The sequence below is a fragment of the Aspergillus versicolor genome, assembly GCF_001890125.1.
Source record: "Aspergillus versicolor CBS 583.65 unplaced genomic scaffold ASPVEscaffold_3, whole genome shotgun sequence".
In the NCBI taxonomy this organism is placed as follows: Eukaryota; Fungi; Ascomycota; class Eurotiomycetes; order Eurotiales; family Aspergillaceae; genus Aspergillus; species Aspergillus versicolor.
Genome location: NW_024467526.1, coordinates 1,105,563 through 1,123,156, shown reverse-complemented (window position 1 = coordinate 1,123,156; position 17,594 = coordinate 1,105,563). Strand labels below are relative to the sequence as shown.

Genomic DNA, 17,594 nt, shown 5'->3' with positions numbered 1-17,594 from the left:
AACGAACTCCGCCCGTGGTGGCTCATCAGCGGTTCCAGACTCCCAACTTGCCCCATCAGAGCTGCCTGCGGAGGTTCAGGTCAACGCCACGTTGCGCTTCTTTCAGACATCAACGTCCGTTGCTGTCGACTTCAAGTATCTCTCTACATATATACTCGAGTCTAATATTGCCGCAAATTTTCCTGCTATACCGATAACGCTTATCGTAACTTGACCGCCCCTTCGTGCAGTTCACGGGTCAAAGCTGCGGGCAGCATCGACCAAGCTCATCATTGACCTTGTCGACTTTCTCCTTGCTACTAGCTGCACCCTATCTTTATGATACAGCATGTTTGGTGGTCGCAGCCCCTTCGGGTCTAACAATCCCCAAAGAGAGGGCTACTCACGGCCCCCGCAAGGCTACCCACCCCAAGGTTATCCGCCTCAGCACGGAGCTCCGTATGAATCCCCCCCATGGCAACCTCTTGTAACAAACTTGTATGTCGCTAACAGCATTTACATTTTATTAGGGGCTATGGATCGCCATCTCCACGACAACCTGCACAGGGTGGTCGCCCACTACCGCAAGCTCCGATGGGGGGAAGACCAAGTGAAGGAGGGTGGCGCTTGAAGGTCATGGAGAATGCGGATAAAGGATACCAGTTCAGGAACTTGTAAGTATGGATGATCTGAAGCGTCGAGTTTGGGTGCTAAAAAATTCGCAGTGTTGCGCTCTCGACACAAGATTTCCCCCGTGCCCAGTTCGGACAAGAAGACATTTTGATCATTGTCAATAACCGCAATGTGTTCACTGCGCGCCCTGCTGATGGATTCCCCCCTGGATACATTGGTCTTTCCGGCATCCAAAGACCGTGGGCCGGCGCTGGACTCCGAGATGAACTCTTCATACAGATATACGACCCGTTCCGTCAGGGTGGAGAAGCGTACCTCGGATCTGCCGACATCGAGGTGAAGTTTGCTGGAAAATCCAGGACGGATGAATTATATGATCAGGATGATCTTGCTGCCTCCGTGATAAAGGTATGCATGCTGGTTTTAAGCCTCTCTAGTAGTTCTGTCTAACCTTCCCAGAATTTTGAAAGCCAGCTATTTGCGCCGGGCCAGCCGGTATTAATGGATCATCGCGGCATCCCGCTCCAGTTGAGAGTCAAAACCATTCTGCGTGTCAGCCTGACCTCAGAGAAGGAGACTAGTAAAGAGCCAGAGACAGATCCTACAGCTAGGGGCATTCTTACGAAGCACACGGTGATCAACTTCTTCAAGGACCCTGAGAGCAACATCCAGATCAAACCCGCAAAGAACCGGCCAGCGGCAAACGCTATAATTCAACCCGACTTCAACACCGAGAAGATGGGAATCGGTGGTCTCGACTCGGAGTTCCACACCATCTTCCGCCGAGCGTTTGCATCTCGCATTTTCCCACCCGACATTGTGCAAAAGCTTGGCATTCAGCACGTTAAAGGTATATTACTGTTTGGGCCTCCAGGAACCGGTAAAACGTTGCTTGCCCGGCAAATCGGAAAGATGTTGAACGCAAAGGAGCCGAAAATCATCAACGGTCCGGAGGTACTAAACAAGTTCGTCGGACAGTCAGAAGAAAATATCCGGAAACTTTTCGCCGATGCAGAGCGGGAGTATAAGGAGAAAGGCGATGAGAGTGAGCTTCACATTATCATTTTCGACGAACTAGATGCCGTGTGTAAACAGCGTGGCAGTGGAGCAGGCGGCGGTACTGGTGTCGGTGACAGCGTGGTCAACCAGCTGCTATCGAAGATGGATGGTGTTGATCAGCTTAACAATATCTTGCTTATTGGTATGACCAATAGGAAGGATATGATTGATGATGCGTTGCTGCGGCCGGGTCGTCTCGAAGTGCACGTCGAAATCTCGCTTCCTGATGAGGCCGGTCGAGCCCAGATTCTCGGCATTCACACTCAAAACATGAGCCAGAGTGATCTACTGGACCCGAGTGTCAATGTGGCAGAACTCGCCAGCTTGACGAAGAACTACTCGGGTGCTGAAATCGCTGGTCTCGTAAAAGCGGCAACTTCGTTCGCGTTCAATCGGCACATTGATTCCGGTAAAACAGTCAGGGTCAAAGATGATGCATCGGAAATGAAGGTCAACCATTCTGATTTCATTCATGCACTCGATGAAATCCAACCAGCATATGGTGTGTCCGAGGATGAAATCAAGCGATGCATCGAGCACGGCATTATCACTTATTCTGAGAAAATTGGCGGTGTTCTTAAGGATGGGGAGGCACTGGCGAAAGGGCTTGGTCACCCTGACCAAACACCACTGTGGTCTGTTTTGTTCAACGGGCCGCCTGGCAGTGGGAAGACTGCTCTTGCAGCTCAGATTGCTTTAGACTCGGGTGCACCTTTCATTAAAATGATCTGCCCTGAAGATATAGCTGGATTTAGCGAGCAGGCTAAGATTCAACATATTCTCCGAGTCTTCAATGATGCCTACAAAAGTCAGACTAGTGTTGTCGTTGTCGATGATATCGAGACTATTATTGACTATGTGTCTGTCGGGCCTCGTTTCAGCAATAGCGTCCTGCAGACACTCAAGGTATTGTTCAAGAAACGCCCACCAAAGAACCGGAGACTTCTTGTTCTGGCGACTACCAGTCAGCGAGCACTTATGAAAGAGTTAAATATTTACACGTCGTTCAACTCCGACATCGATGTTCCAAATGTCACTAACCACGAAGAGCTGAATCACATCATGGCAAAATCTGGAGTATTCACCAGCGAACAGATTGCGGAGGCATTAGGACGTATTGATACTCTGAAGGGACAAACCGCTTACAGCATCACCACCGGCGTCGGTATCAAGAAGGTCTTCGATGGAATCGAGCTTGCTAAGAAGACACCGACAGAGCTGGTAAACCAGTTTGTTCGTTTTGTCAACAGTGCCGTTCAGGAGGGAGCATTGGCCACTAGGGGACCTAGAGCTGAGGAATTCGAGTTCAGTTAGACTTCGTCCTTTTGACTGTCTGTTGATGGATAATACTTAGCTAAATAGGAGCTCATCCCAAAGTTGATAGATGCTTAAAGACTTATATAATCTTTGTTAAGTACTAACTAACCGGCTACCAGCAACTAAGACAATTCTCCCAGTCATAAAGTAAAGTCTTGATAAATCAGTTGTTTGGTAGCTGTGGTGAGGCAGCTGCTGTTTTCACCCGTCCGTTGGCTACCAACCAACTTATATCTCACTTCGTAACACCCTTTACACCCACTCCTCTAACTTCATTATTCTTCATCCCACATTAATTTCTAAGATTCCTTGCCGTGCTTTACCTATTTTCATCCAAAACCCCACTGCTTCGCCAAGGACACAACCTGACGCCAGTCAAAGAGTAAAACCACCGTCATGTCCAACCAGGTCGCACCCAAACAAACACCCCAGAAAAAACAAATCTCGCAGAAAGAATACGACCACTGGGAAGAATGGGCGCCTGAAACTATCAAGGATTACCAGGTGTCTTCCGGTAGGCCTGTGCCAGTAACAGTTCACCAGAAACGGCACCAACCACAGCATCAGCCATCACAACAGCAAAATCAGCCTCAAACCACCAGCGCTAGCATAATCCAAGGCCGTATACCGAACAGACGCTCACAAGTTCGGTCATCCTCTCTTTTTGAAGAATGGAAGACTAAAGCCTTGCGTAACCCGGTGCAGCTCAACGAGCCCATCGTTTCTCCTACAACTACGCTGAAACAAAACAACGAGACAGAGGGTGTTACTTGCGGCGAAGCACGAAAAAGGCCATTGGGGAAAAGAGTTGATGAACCAGACAATTTTCAAGCGAAGATTAAACCAACAAACGATTCTTGTGATCGACAGCCGGCAACAACCAAGGCCGACGGCTTTAATTCAGGTAAGTGTGCTTAACACAACAACCACCAAGGCTCAAAATCAAGTGCCACTAACTTTAATTTGTCCTTTCAGAAACTCCAAGTTCTGTTACATTCTCAGGTACCCAAAGCGACCCCTTTATCAATCCTACGGCAACTATCAGGAAGAAGGCCTCAAAGAGAGGAAGAAAACAAGACCGCCCAGAACGTCAACAACAACACTCCAAGGTCAGAGGACAGAAACAGCCAGCATACGTGTCCCCGAACGGCACTCATTTTGACGCTGTCGAGCTGAGACAACTGGCTCTTGGAGTCAGACTCGAAGGCAAGGATGTTGTGTATTTCCTTCCTTGCTTCATAGAAGATCCGTGGAAAGATATGAAGCCATCTCCATATGCCCACCCAGCGGAACTCAAGAACAGATCCTAGACGCATGCTTACATCAACTATCCATTTTACGTTACAATTGAGGGCGAAGAAAGGACGTTTGATGACTACTTTTCCGAGGGTATGAAGAGGATATTAGTGGTTCACTGGTCATGTCGGCTGATTTTACCTATTACTTCTCATTTCCCCAGAGGTTGAGAAGATTTATCGTGTTGACCTCGAGCAAATATCATAGACACCAATCTGGCCTTTAGGCTACAAATCATTTCGACCATCCTAAACAAGTTAAAATCTATATCCCGGCTGCTTCCTATGCTGAGGTATATTTTCTTAGGAGAGTCAGCCACAAAACAGGATAAGACAGGACTACAATGAATGGGTAGTATCGGCAATCTCTAATCCAACAGGCAATAGGTTCAATGACTCTACCCGAAAGATATATATTCTATCACATGCTATTACACGCCCTGGAATCTCCAGCTAGCCTGACACTTTCCTCTTTCGGTATACGATCACGTGACGTTTACATCGCCCCCTACCCACCCCTTCTTCCAGTTCTTGGGCACCGAACGTCCGCTCCGCATTGGATGCCCAAGGTCCTGGCGGGTCAAGCGCGGGATTTCGAAAGCAGCCAAGTGGATTCCCTAAAATGAGAGGGGCGGGGCGGAGGCGTCATGCTGAAACAGCGGGTGCATTCAGCGATGATGTTTGGCTAGGGCCCAGCTCACAGCCTCACGCTGTCTGTCTCTTGTGAGTGAGGCGCCAGTGGGGAATTGTACAGCGCCATAATGCATCTTGGCTCATCTGAATCCGGGGTTGCCTATTTTGGGTTTGGTGTGCAGACGAGGTGGCCAAGATGATGTCTCCCGTCTGACCGTACGTTGATCGTGGCACCCTCGATGTGTACTATGTACACCTTCTCCCCATGTACGTCTCTGCTACGCGTGGGATTCTGTCCGGCGAAGAGGATGCGAGGAAGGCCCTACATGGTGTGACGGGGCAGAAAGCACATGTTCTAATTTGCTGGTGTTGCTGCGGATGGCGAGGTAAGCATTAGAGAGCGCGTCAGTTTGGACTTTATGGGTGGCTACTACATCTTACATGCAGGGTACGCGAAATGACACAGAGAAACGAGCATGTTCGGTTGATTAAAGACGCTAAGTGAATGACCAAAGGCACAATTTTACACAGAAAAGGGAGAGAGCCGTCCCAAACCAGCCCAAAACAATCGCAGAAAAAGCAAACCCTGAAATGCCCGATAGCCGGGGCATCTGCACCCATATTTGAAAACAAAAAGAAAGGTCGTCAGTTTCGTTACAAAGGTTTTATGTGAACCCTCTGGAGAGCTAAAAGAGGAAAGCGAAGCAAGGAGTACCCGTTCTTACGGCAACTAGTTGTCGTCAAACGTGTATTTCTTCGATGCTCGTCGGTATTCATCAGGATGGATGCTTTCGGCCTTCGATTTCAGAGTACTGTGATTACGAAATTTGTCAGCTTGCTCAGATCAGGCTGAATGCGTGGAATTCCTCCCCAGGAGCCTTCCAGCCGCACTGCTATCACCTAGTCGCCAAGAATCACACTGAGACGGCGGAGCGCGGCGGATATCCGCTCTCGCTCTCGGCGGAGCGGAATCCGACGACCATCACCGCTGCAGATGCAGACTTCACAGATAAGGGGGCGGTAGAGAACTCACTTTACGCGCTTCTGAGTCCATTCGAGATCCCGCTTAGTTTCCCGCGCGACCTTGACTCCGTCCGCGAAGCTCGTGCGCACACCCTTCAAACGTCTCTGAGCGAGAGCCTGCAATTCAACAAGTTCGCGCTGCTTGGCATTTAGTTGACCGGATCTATCGTTTGGCGCCATTAGCACTGCTTGTCAAATTTGCTTCCCTTGCTTCGAGTTTGCTTCTGCGTATCCCACGCAAAGAAAATTATTTCTCCAAGAACCTAGCGGGAACACTTACGCTTGTGCTTGCATAGCCAATCCCTTGTCCAATGGAGTCGGGTCGAAGGCATTTTGCAAGCGGTCATTGAGAACGTCAACAACGTCCACACTTGAGAATGACCCGGTGCTGGATTCATAGTCGCCGCCAGCACTTCCGGTGCTGTAACTGAATCCAGCGGAGGTGCGGCTGCCGGTGGTTGTGCTTGCATCAGAAAGGTCTGGCGGAGAGCCTGACACCCGGCTGATGGGGTAGAGATTTGCGGGCCCTGGGGTCTTTGAGGGAACATTCATTGGAAGAACAGGGGACTGGAAGTGGTGAGTCGTCATTGTGACAAGATAGTACAGCCCGAACGGGTAATGAGCGCAAGAAGGAAGGTCTTCTGGAGCGGAAGTATGATATGAAGAGGCTTGTCAAGACAAGCTGAGAAGATATCCAATGGCCGGAAGAGTGAAGCTGAGAGATAGAAAAGGAAGAGGGAGGAAAGGGTAGGTCGGCATGAAAGTTGAGGGCTTTTATAGCCCTCAGCGGAGGGTCTTCCATCCGGCGGAACCCCCCTGGAGGACGACGACGGGGACAAGGAAGGATGAAGAGGAGGGGGTGGATGTGATGGGCAGGTCAATCATTGGGCAAGTCACTATCACAGCGGCCTTTCTCCCGTAACCCCTCAACCCCCGATCACCCTGCTCCGTCCAGTTCCCTTCAGACCCAACCCCCCATTTCCGCCCCTCCGCTAATTTCTGGTCGCCAATTCGCTCCTTGTCCCGAATTGACCCCGCTCTGGGTGGGAAGACGAGAAGCTAAAGGAGCCAAATGGATGGCCGGAGACTGGGCCAGCCCTCGCTATCATCCTGTCGTTGGGACACAAGCCCACCCCGGTGGCAAGTTAGTGATTATGGGAATTGGGTTTGTCTTAAGTGCCATGTCCTTTTCCGTCGGGCTGAAAAGGAATTCGGCAAAGTGGTGGGGGGATTGCGAGAAAGGTATAAAAGCAGGGGAGTTGACGCCGGATAGGGCACGTCTGTCTGCTTGGAAATTTTATAGATAGGGCCGGCCACCGATGACGACTTGCTTCCCTCACGACCTTCCATACCGTTTTATTATTCCACCGGAAGAACCAAAGCCTTGGCCACCTATATCGGCATGTTCTTTTTCTTTTTTCTTTTTTTTTTTCAAAAAAAAATCTCACGCTTCTTTTTCCAGCTTTACTTGCTCACCGGGCCTGCCCTCTGCCGATATCAGGGGGCTGGGTGGCTGGGGAAATGCGACAGCCCGGAGGGAAGAAAGAGGGTGGCAGAGCGTGAAACAGATACGTCGGTGGTCGCTAAATACCGAGGAAGCCCCAAATTACCGTGGCGGCCAAATGATCCTTCACACTGGTGCGCGCCTGCCTTTGTGTTAAGTATAAGAAGGAATGTCTGCTTGTCCTTTGTTCTACCGGGTATATCTTGTTGTTTCTGCGGGAGAATGCTGGGGTGAGTGAATGAGGTAAGACCGTGTTATCTTGGAAACTTTAGTCCGCGCCTGTGACTTGGTGCCCAATACCTTCCGATGCCTTTTTCCTTTTGCAAATCCGCGGCAGATGGGAAGATACAGTGTGATATGCGGGGGCTGACGCAATCACAGAGTGTGGAATATGAGAAGATGCCGGGAGGTATCAAACACCAAGGCAGTTGGACACCAGTGCATGAGCTGAGGCCCAAGAGAGGCCCAAGAGTACGCCAAATGCCTTTGTTTTCGGCCCCAGGTTTGTCAAGTACCGCGCCGGTACGAACAGCCTGAAATCGATCAAGTGGCACGGTGTTTGAGAGAGAGACCGTGACCGTGTAACGGGAAATTTCCCTCCACCCTGGTCGAGGGAAGGAGCGTCGGATAGGCTGGCATTCAGAGTTTTTCTTGATGTCCGCACTTCGGCGGTTGTTACCTACTTGGACCTCGATCCCAGGAAACAGCTTCACACAAGGGCGACCAGGTCAAGCTGCGGAAAACAAGACGGCCACAAGCGCTTTAGACGCGGCCAGCATAGGGTGCTCGACGGAGAACTCGTTCAGGTGGACCTAGTTCGACCTATGTACAGGAACAGGCAACCTGTCTACTCAGCCGCCAAACAAAGACCGAAAACGGCACGACAACGAGCATCCTTTTCCTGCTCGCTGAGCTTTCGGACGGAGAAAAGCCCGAGGCACACCTGCAGAGAGTGGAGAAAGAAAACCAATTCACCATTTGGCACAAATCACCACCTCCCAACTTCATCTGCTGACATGACATGACATGACAGTCCCGGGCATGGTCTCGGACACAGGAAGTGCAGGTCTGCACGTTTTCAACTGGGCCATTGATTTGGGTTGGATAGACCAACGCCACTCAAGCTCTTGGGCTTTCTCACGATAACATCTATCGGTAATCCACCGAAACCACTGAGATCCCAGTTGCCGGGGCCTCGTATGCAAGCACCATATGTTGCCAATGCCCAACATGATTGCAGCCTCGCACCGTTGCAATTTTCGCCTTATCCGTTGGCCAGTTCTTCCTCCCGTTCGAAAGATGTCTGAACTCCTCCAAACAGAAAAAGCTTCGCAGATTGACTGCGACAAGATGACGCTGTTTTATCCTCAGGCATGGGCCCAACTGGGGTATTCGGTAATACAGAAGCCCAACAATACCGAACGCAGAATTCAGGATTTATGTACGGTAAGTTTTTGAAGTCGTTGATTTTCAAAGCACGGTCTCGACCGTTTCCTTGTCCTGGAATCTTTGGCCCACCTTTCCCTCCTGTTGCTATCTGATGCAGTGTCTCGCAAGTCCCAACAGATCACTGGAGCCACGAAGGCAAGAGCAGTCTCTTGGTATTCAGACTCCGAGTACTCCGTTTTAATCGAGCGGCTCGCAAAACTTCCTGGTACACCTCCTACTCGGGTAGCCTTATGCACCATTCTGCTCGACATTTCGCCCATGTTGCATCGGCTCAGCCATCATCAATCGCGCACCTTTCTGGGACATTTTCCTCTCTCCTTTTTTCCCCCTATCAAGCCCAGCCAAAATTCACTCCGAGACAGGCCTGCACAATATGACTGAAATCCCACCGTATGAGAATGGCTTAGTTTTGTGGTGGTTGCACTTTTTTTGTTTTGTTCGTCTGAAACAACATCGACTCTAGTATCACCCATTTTCCAGTATCCATGATTCAGGATCATCAGCACCGTCATTCTCCTCCTCAAAAGCGATGATTATTTTTGACTTCTGAATGGCCATGAATGCAGATGGTGGATGCAACGAATGTGGGGTTACGTCGAATTCGCCTATCGCTCGTTTGCTCTTGCGCAGTTTCTCACCGCCACATGCAAACCTAACAGTGACTTGCCTCCATCCAGGCCAACCAGCCCGTCTTTCCCTCCACTGGGCCGTCGAAAGAGAACTTGCTTCCAGAGACTGGACCCTATCCCGCTTGCCCCTTCTTTCTGGCTTTCTACCAAGGAGCCGCGCAATCGATTCGCCTGATAGTAGGATGGAGTAGGAGAAAATGCAGCGTTTTCCCCTTCCGGCAAAGATGAATTTCAATCCTAACATCGGGCCATTCATGTGCCTTGTTGGCTTTACCCGGAGCTCAAGACGGCTTTTTACACGTGTCTTTGAAGTTGCGACATTGGACCCCTTGAACCCCCCAAGACCGTAAGCGGACGCTTTGTTAACCAGATAGATGTCTCGGCGAAGGTGATCATTGATATTCATTTTCCGTCCAAAGCAAAGCTCTCCAGTTTTATTGCCCAAGCCCATTGGTTTTCTTGATTACATTCACATTCCTCGGTTTTTATACGGTGTCCGACGCAAAGGGTTATTACTCAATTAGAGGCAGCGTGCTACTAGTATGTCCAATAAGTAATAGTAACCCTGGGAGGGTTCAGCCTTCCCCATCACATACACAATTCATTAATCACATAGTCATACAGTTAGATGTTTATATATAGACACGAGGATTTCACGAAGTTATATTCAAACAGTGCATCAAATTGCTATTTCAGGCGGGTATCCTTTCAAAAAAAAAAATATCACTAACAGCCCCTATATCTAACCATCCCAGCACATGTGTCACCAATCAATAATATAGAAGCAAATTTTCTCTACTCCGGCAAAGAAGAGAAAGAGTAAAACATGACTCGGGGGGTAGATGCGTGGAGGGAGGCGCCGTATGTGTGTAAGAGAGAGAAAAAAAAAAGAGGGCGGAAACAAGCGGGTGTCTGAGAATACAAAGTTCCGAAAGTAAAAAGTATGAAGGCAGAATCAAGTAGTGTCGTGTAAAATGTCGTTCAAAGATTTGGACGACGGCGCGCGAAGTTGAAGGTATAGGTACTGCCCAAGAAAGAAAGTAACCCTGATCAAAGCCGACGCCATGCAATGAGCTGAAAGGTCCAAAAGAACAAGACTCCTGAAATTGCAAACCCCCCTGATGCTCATTGGTATCCATAACACGCAAAGCCGAATGCAGATGCACGAGGGTGAAAAAAAAAAATGGAAGAAAAAGAAGAAGAAAACAAGACCGCAATCATTAGGTTAAATGGACAAGAACGCACTGAAATCAAGAGTTAGACTTGAAATCAGCCTGACGTGCAATCCATTCGACCACATCCGTCAACGCTAAATTCCCAGAGCAATAATGAACAAGAAGAAAAGCCGTGTCGCACGAACATCGTGGCCGTGAATGCATGACTCCGGGTAGGTCATTTGAAAAGGCGTATTGCATATCTCAAACCCCGATCAAGTAGCGACTGGCCTTTTTAAAAGCGAACCGTACACCAGATGAGCACTTCACCCTGTGCGATTGCTGTCCTCGCTTCCTTCCCTGAGTCGGTCTCGAAGTAGGAGCAGTGGTCGGGCGGGATCAAGAAGGCCCATCATCATCTTTCCCAATTCATTATGCTTGATTGGCTTTGTAACGTAATCATTGAATCCGGCGCGTGCTGCGTCCTCAATTTGATCTGTCATCGCATTGGCAGAGAGAGCCATGATTGGGATTTGGGGATAATGATTCTTCATTTCCCATGTACGAATTTCGCGGCATGTCTCGTAACCGTTCTTGATGGGCATTTGAATATCGCACTATAGGGTAATTAGTTGTGTAGATTTACGGACAGAGATACTCTAATGCTCACTATGATCAAGGAATAGTATCCTGGCTCTTTCGAGAAGACCATGTCCGTGCACCGCTGGCCATCGCCTGCAGTTTCTGCCATGACCTTGATCTTGTCGAGATACTTCATCATAACCTAAGAATCGTCAGCAAGGCTTATGTGAACAAAGCAAACCACTACCGGGGCGAAGTTGAAGCATTTAATTCACGTACCATGCGGTTTGTTTCATCGTCCTCAACAAGCAATACCCGGTAGCCCTTATTTCCAATCACCTCTTTCACCATTTTGGACATGGTCTTGAAGTTATTATTGATCTCGCGAGCCATGTCCTGGTTCCGATCCTTGCTGAGATCGCGTCTATTTCCTGGGTCGAAAATCGGCGAGAACGCAGAGGGTTTTACCGGTTTCGGTACGGTGAAAACACGCCGTCCGCTCGAAGAAAGCTCCTTGATACTGGAATTTATTTGTCGCTTTTGGTAGAGATCCGAGATAATGACGAGAGTTGGCGCCTTGTTTAGCTCGGAAGCCGCAACGAAGTTGACAGCTTCCATAACCTCATCAACATTAGGCAGATTGACCACGAGGTGTGTCACCTGAGAGCCTGAATCAAAGTCGGTTGAGTCCTTCCAGTCCTCGACATCGGGGAATGATGTGATTGAATGTTGAATCTCATGCGGGACTACTTGCTCGATGTGTTGCGTAATAGCTTCGCGTGTGTTTTCCAATGGACAGAGGATGACAATTGAATATGTGCCCTCACATTGTAAAGGCTCCAACTTCGATTCCACTTCAGTTGCAACGCCGGAAGACGGGGTAGCTGGTGCCTCAGGCTGGCTAGTTAGTGACTTGGAAGTGTCGACTCTAGTCATAGGGTCGATATTATGCACATCAGGGGTCGGCAGCGCAGAGGAGAAAGAAGAGCGTTCTGATGAGCCCCCAAGGCCAAAGCGAGCAGAAAGGTCTAAACTGGTTGGGGGCTGAGAGACCGGGGACTCTAGTGCTGGTGGAATGTCAGCAGCTTCCGCGGCCTTTGGATCCAATGTATCTTTGGACGAAAAAAGCAACTTTTGAAACGAGGTCGTTTTCGAAGGAGCACGTGTTTCTCGTGCAAAGGCACCCTCGCCAGGAGCCGGCGGCGGCGGGGCGTCGACTTTGACGTAGAACGAAAACTTAGCTCCTTGTCCCTCCTTACTGCTCGGGGTCAACCGACCACCGTGCATCTCGACCAGCTGCTTAGACAAGAACAAACCAAGCCCACTCCCCGCATTCTGCTGCGATGCATTTTGGCCCAGCTGGCTAAACCGTTGCATGAGCCGCTCAGCGTCTTGCGCGCTAAACCCTTTCCCTGTGTCAACAACGTCAAAATTCAATAATATTTCCGTTGGTTTCTGAAGGTCGCCATCGTGACGGATTGAACAACGGATGTGGATTTCCCCCTGTGCAGTAAACTTGACCGCATTGCCAACAAGATTTATCAGAATTTGTCTGATACGGAACCTATCGCCGATAACCATCGGGGGTACATCCACGTCCATGAGATAATTCATTTCAAGACCTTTATCGATGGCCCTGGAGGAGACTGTATCGATCACATCCTCGATTACTGATCGCACATGGAACCAGGAACTGACTAGAGACATTTTGCCAGCTTCGACTCTCGAGACATCCAAAATATTGTCAACCAGCTCTCGGAGATTTGTCGAACTGTTTTGGATCGTATCGAGCATCCGCCTCTGGTCTGTATCCAGCGAAGTATCAAGGATAAATGGGATGGTGCCAAGAATCCCGTTAAGCGGAGTGCGAATTTCGTGAGACATATTGCTGAAGAATTTGGTCTTCGACTCCATTTGGTTGTTGAGCTGTTGCATTGCCTTGTTGAGCTCCCTTTCAAGGTTCTTGCGATCATTGATATCAGTACAAGTACCATACCACGAGGCCTCGCCACTTCCGAAGCTGCTGGTTTCAACTCTAACCAAGCGAACAAGATGCCATCGAAAATCACCGCCCTTTGACCGAAGTCTGATTTCTGTCGAATAGAATACACGGCCATTTTCGTCTTGCTGGACGGAAGCGACACCCCGCTTGACAAGCTCATCTAAAGCCGGAGTTACACGATTGTCAAAACGCGAAGATTGAGATTCTGCTTTTGCTCCTAAGGCTTCAGACGACCCTTCTGATGATGGAGCCGTCATGGGAACTTTCTGAGATCCGGAAGCAAGATAAAGTGAGAGTAGACCACACTTTTCTAAATCGTCGTGATGTACGTGCTTCGCAAATCCAAAGTTAAGAGCGTCCTCAAGTTTCTGGCCGGTATATAGATGCCACTGCTCGTTCACGAAAATGAGACCGCGGAATTCAGTTGCTTCAAACACAATCTGTGGGACCGAATTTGAAAATGCCCGGTACTTAGCATCAATTGCAAACTTCTCTCTCTCCTGAGCAGCTTTCAGCTCAGTGACATGCTGCTCGTGTATATCGAGGAATGACCCGATCCAGTACAAAACCTCTCCCGTCGAGGAGAGTAATGGATTGGCCCGAAAAATGAACCAGCGATAAGCTGCCTCATCATTAAACCGCTTAACGCGGACTCGTTCCGTGAATTGTGAGCCCGTAAGCAATGCATTTGCCCACTGGTCAGCCACATGGTCACGTTCGCTGTTGTGGATATTTTGCCAAGGGTCCCTCAACTTTTGTTCCTGAGGTTGGCTTCGCCTATACGCATCAAACTTCGAATTAGTCCAAATGACCTCCCCACTTTGTGGTTTCGCGAGGAAAAGATGCAAAGGGACTGAGTTCAACATAAGCTGTGCCACTGTGTCGGTAAAAGGACGCGGTAGCTCGCGCTGGAGCTGGGCATAAAAGGAGTTATTGGAGTGGTTGCGCGAGGATGCCTGCGTTGGTGATACAACCGATGGGGGTTTAACCTCGTGGGGGGAGGTGATCGCCAAGCCTTGGTCCTGCATGGGAGGCTCCCAGGTTTTCCCGGGTGAAATAGCCGAAGGAGAGGCGACAGCCTGTCTCATCTTTGCCAGACGATGTTTAGGTTGACTAGCCGCTTCGCGGGAAGTTTTGGAGCGTGGAACGTTGAAATAGCTGTCGAAAGGTTCTTTGCCAGAAAACCGAGCACCTAGCCCGGGGGACTCAGACACATTCAAGGACGATCCACCGGCCATATTCGGATCAAGACAGGGGGTACCTAAAGCTGAGACTGAAGGGCTGAACCTGGCCGAGCTTCCCCTCTCATCAGGACTAGACAAACTGGCCCTCGCAGATAGAGAACCGTCTTCCGTTACCGTATAACTGACATGTCCACTAAGACCTGCAACAAGTTCTAGCTCGCTACTCTCGTCGGAAAATGTCCCACCGAGTCCGAGAAGGTTACCGTAACGAGGAACTTCAAGCCGGGACGCAAACTGTCGCTCGAGTTGACTATAATGTTGGGCCAGACAGAATGAGGTGGTGAGGTGAGGCATTAGAAAGGCTAGAGACTGCCTTAAATTAGAAGGATAAGGTATTGCCGGTGATAGTATCGAGATAACCGCTACAGGAAACCTTAATGGAGACGAAGCCGATTGTTTTGAAGGCCCAGCATGTAGCAATGGAATGTGAACAACAGATTTCGCCAAATCGACACCAATGGCCTCCAGGGGATCCGGGTTGGAGTAGTCATGCAACGGAGGACGTTTGGAGAAGGCGGTTTCGTCGACAGTATGGTTTGAGAAGAATGGATCTTGCTCAGGATGAGCGCGAGGCGCCGGAGAAGGTGCTGGAGACTGCGACCAAGGAGATGGAGGAATCTGTTCATACTCATCAAGGAACTCCATTAAAGGAAGGCGCTGGGGTTGACGGGCAGACGCGGCGGGGTTTGAAATAGATCTGGCCCTCGGGGCTGTTACATGGGAAGGCTCAGCCGTTGGTGTCACTTGGACTTTGTCTTCGGGGGTTTGAACGAGTTCATCATGAGGCTGCTTGGATGTTGAGGTATGGGAGTACTCTCGGGTCAATATCACAGGCTTCGTGCGCCCAAATAGTTTCACAACGCCAGTTCTCTTGATAAGAGGATCTTGTTCGACCTCCAGAGCTCTAGGCGTGGGGAAGACAGCGAGTCGGTCGCTTTGCGGGGGCACATTTGAGATGTCCAAAGGAGCTGTCTGGACGGGTGTTGGGTTTTGGCTATCTTGTTTCTTTGGTGTAGTGTCCGGCTTGTTGAGTGGGCTCTTTGCCCCAAGGAAGGCATTCTCATCTTTCAAGCGAGACGCTTGTCTCTCCTTGCCAAACCCAGCAAAGGAATGTCGTGAAAAGAGTGGCGGCCGGGCCAGAGAACTAGCTGGTGTCGCGAGACCAGCTGCCGTATCCGGCACAACGGGAACCTCCTTCTCTTTTTCCGTACGAACGAAAACCTTCGGGTTAGTCCCTTCAGTTTTGTCTGTATCATTCAACCCACGATGTAATTCATCGACTTCAGCAATATTCTCATTGTAAATCGCCTTCTGGCCCCAGGGGACGTTCTCAAGATCGGTTGAGTCGCCTGGTACAGCAAGTGATGCCCGCTCCACACCATAATGGGTCCGTAGTATCTGAACAACATTGGTCCACCAGGCATCAAGTCCTGGATCCGCATTAAGCTGCAATGTAAGCTCATAGAGGTTCGGACTCGGGTAGGCCGGGTCTTCCACCACGGGTTTATTATCTGGCGGTATGAAAGCCCGGTTGGAAGCTGGAAGTATGCCCGAAACAGCTTGTCCTTCGACGGGCAGTTGTGACGATGCGACAGGACCCTTTAGCTTGTCGGAGGGGAGAGTCAGCTTGAAGGAGCCGTTGTTCAACTGGGAGAAAAGCTTCTGTTTCGTTGTTTGCCGCGGCATCTCTGGGAACGGGTACGACGGGGTTCTCTCGGGTAACGCTTCGGGGGTTGTTTGGGAATCCGTGCCTCGAATTGTGCCACTGGATCCGGCTGAATCGGACGCTCCTGTGAGGGATGGTGCGACTTGCGGCGACAATACATTTGAAATTCGTCTCTTCTTGGTCGACTCCTGGGGAACGGATGTAACGGAACCCTGCGACGGAGCGGTTTCCTGGGGTTCGGAAGAGCCTTGGTGCTCTGACTTGCGCATCTGCTGGTATGCAAGCAAATCTTCCATCTGCCGGCGGAGGTCTTTCAGGGTTGGCTGGCTTCGACCCAGATCCTCCTCAAATCCGTTCCTCGCATCCAAGTTCTCCAAATTCTCTTGCTCGACTGAGGGGGGTATCCGGTGTTGAGTCGCGGTCTGTTCGAGCAGCGCAGAATAATGCGGAGAGTTAGCCTTCCAATTGTCATCTTTCGACTGATAGATTCCATCGACTGTATATGGACCATCTTCATCGTGGGCAAAACTGGAAAGTGATTGGGAAAAGAAATGGTGGTGGGACGGAGAAGCGGCAACAGAAGGGGCCTCAGCCGGCGATGGAAACGGAGGCGTTCTCATGCTGTAAACTTCCCCCATGGTACACCTCCTCCCACCGCCGGACAGTTATTCAATTCTCCTGGGCGAATCCAACTCCACAGAGGTGAATGGGGAACTCATCGCTCGGACGGAAAGAGCCCGCGATCAGGGAAGGGAGGATTTGGCGCAGGTCAACCCAAAAAGAGCAACTGCGGACAGGATCGGGGTACGAGGGACCACAACGATATATCCCTTTTTCAGAGATATATGCGTGTGTATACAAGGGGAGAATGCCACAAAGCAAAGAGGGGCGGTGAAGGGTTAAGGGGTGGGTAGGTGGGTGACAACTAAAAGACCACAAAAAAGCCTGTCTATAGGTCAGACAGGGCTAAGGGGAGGAAACATGTAATTAACCCGAACCGGGGTGGGTGGGAAAGATAAAAGAGCAGAAGAAGAAAAAGGTACCAGGAAAGAAATAGCGGGAAATGGAGAGGGTGAGGAACAACAAGCGCAAGAAAGGGCAAGGGCAGGTGACCGCAGGGGAGGATCAGTTGAAGGAGTTGAAGCGGTGTATAGTTAAAGTCGGCAGAGCGATGACAGCCCAAAGCGACGGGGATATGGAGGAACACCAAACTGACCTTTCTTCTTTTCGCCGGGGGAGCAATAATGTTGGAACCTCGAGGAATGAGCGGTGCTCAGTTGGAGGAATATTCTTACAGATCGCCAGCGACTCCGAGTGTGATTCTTGAGGTGGGAAAGGAATAATGGAATGGAAAATGGGCCGTCTTCCGGGGCGCTCCTCCAGCCTATGACGTAGTGCAAGGCCCTGGGGTTCTGCGAAACCGCG

The 17,594-nt window shown here is 50.0% G+C and overlaps 6 protein-coding genes across 6 annotated transcripts; 3 read left to right on the top strand and 3 right to left on the bottom strand.

Annotated features, from left to right (window-relative positions):
* Positions 1-328: 328 nt before the first annotated feature.
* ASPVEDRAFT_81559 (AAA family ATPase SEC18) lies at positions 329-2,985 on the top strand (the record flags this gene model as incomplete). Its single annotated transcript, XM_040817057.1, has 4 exons — positions 329-438; positions 510-653; positions 705-1,020; positions 1,072-2,985. 4 exons carry the CDS (start codon positions 329-331, stop codon positions 2,983-2,985), a joined length of 2,484 nt encoding a protein of 827 aa, XP_040665733.1.
* Positions 2,986-3,302: 317 nt separating this feature from the next.
* On the top strand, positions 3,303-4,487 carry ASPVEDRAFT_148957 (uncharacterized protein). Its single transcript, XM_040808183.1, has 2 exons — positions 3,303-3,892; positions 3,964-4,487. Exons 1-2 carry the CDS (start codon positions 3,385-3,387, stop codon positions 4,296-4,298), a joined length of 843 nt encoding a protein of 280 aa, XP_040665732.1. The 5' UTR covers positions 3,303-3,384; the 3' UTR covers positions 4,299-4,487.
* Positions 4,488-5,646: 1,159 nt separating this feature from the next.
* ASPVEDRAFT_126810 (KxDL motif-containing protein) lies at positions 5,647-6,527 on the bottom strand (the record flags this gene model as incomplete). The annotated part of the gene is made up of 3 exons (XM_040806397.1): positions 5,647-5,728; positions 5,950-6,102; positions 6,220-6,527. The coding sequence occupies 3 exons, from the start codon at positions 6,525-6,527 to the stop codon at positions 5,647-5,649; spliced, it is 543 nt and encodes a 180-aa protein (XP_040665731.1).
* Positions 6,528-8,457: 1,930 nt separating this feature from the next.
* ASPVEDRAFT_537434 (uncharacterized protein) lies at positions 8,458-9,315 on the top strand. Its single transcript, XM_040814830.1, has 2 exons — positions 8,458-8,889; positions 9,001-9,315. Exons 1-2 carry the CDS (start codon positions 8,656-8,658, stop codon positions 9,271-9,273), a joined length of 507 nt encoding a protein of 168 aa, XP_040665730.1. The 5' UTR covers positions 8,458-8,655; the 3' UTR covers positions 9,274-9,315.
* ASPVEDRAFT_537497 (uncharacterized protein) lies at positions 9,255-10,224 on the bottom strand. The gene has a single exon (XM_040814831.1). The coding sequence runs from the start codon at positions 9,970-9,972 to the stop codon at positions 9,358-9,360; it is 615 nt and encodes a 204-aa protein (XP_040665729.1). The 5' UTR covers positions 9,973-10,224; the 3' UTR covers positions 9,255-9,357.
* A 777-nt stretch (positions 10,225-11,001) lies between these two features.
* Positions 11,002-16,807, bottom strand: pkhB (putative sensor histidine kinase/response regulator; the record flags this gene model as incomplete). Its single annotated transcript, XM_040806549.1, has 3 exons — positions 11,002-11,292; positions 11,346-11,459; positions 11,537-16,807. 3 exons carry the CDS (start codon positions 16,805-16,807, stop codon positions 11,002-11,004), a joined length of 5,676 nt encoding a protein of 1,891 aa, XP_040665728.1.
* Between the last annotated feature and the right edge of the window lie 787 nt (positions 16,808-17,594).

Bases quoted from the DNA above. Each gene is read 5' to 3' on its own strand.
- ASPVEDRAFT_148957 (XM_040808183.1), top strand. From the start codon at position 3,385: ATGTCCAACCAGGTCGCACCCAAACAAACACCCCAGAAAAAACAAATC. The intron at 3,893-3,963 runs GTAAGTGTGCTT...TTGTCCTTTCAG, and splicing joins GGCCGACGGCTTTAATTCAG to AAACTCCAAGTTCTGTTACA.
- ASPVEDRAFT_537434 (XM_040814830.1), top strand. From the start codon at position 8,656: ATGTTGCCAATGCCCAACATGATTGCAGCCTCGCACCGTTGCAATTTT. The intron at 8,890-9,000 runs GTAAGTTTTTGA...GTGTCTCGCAAG, and splicing joins GAATTCAGGATTTATGTACG to TCCCAACAGATCACTGGAGC.
- ASPVEDRAFT_537497 (XM_040814831.1), bottom strand. From the start codon at position 9,972: ATGGGCTTGGGCAATAAAACTGGAGAGCTTTGCTTTGGACGGAAAATG.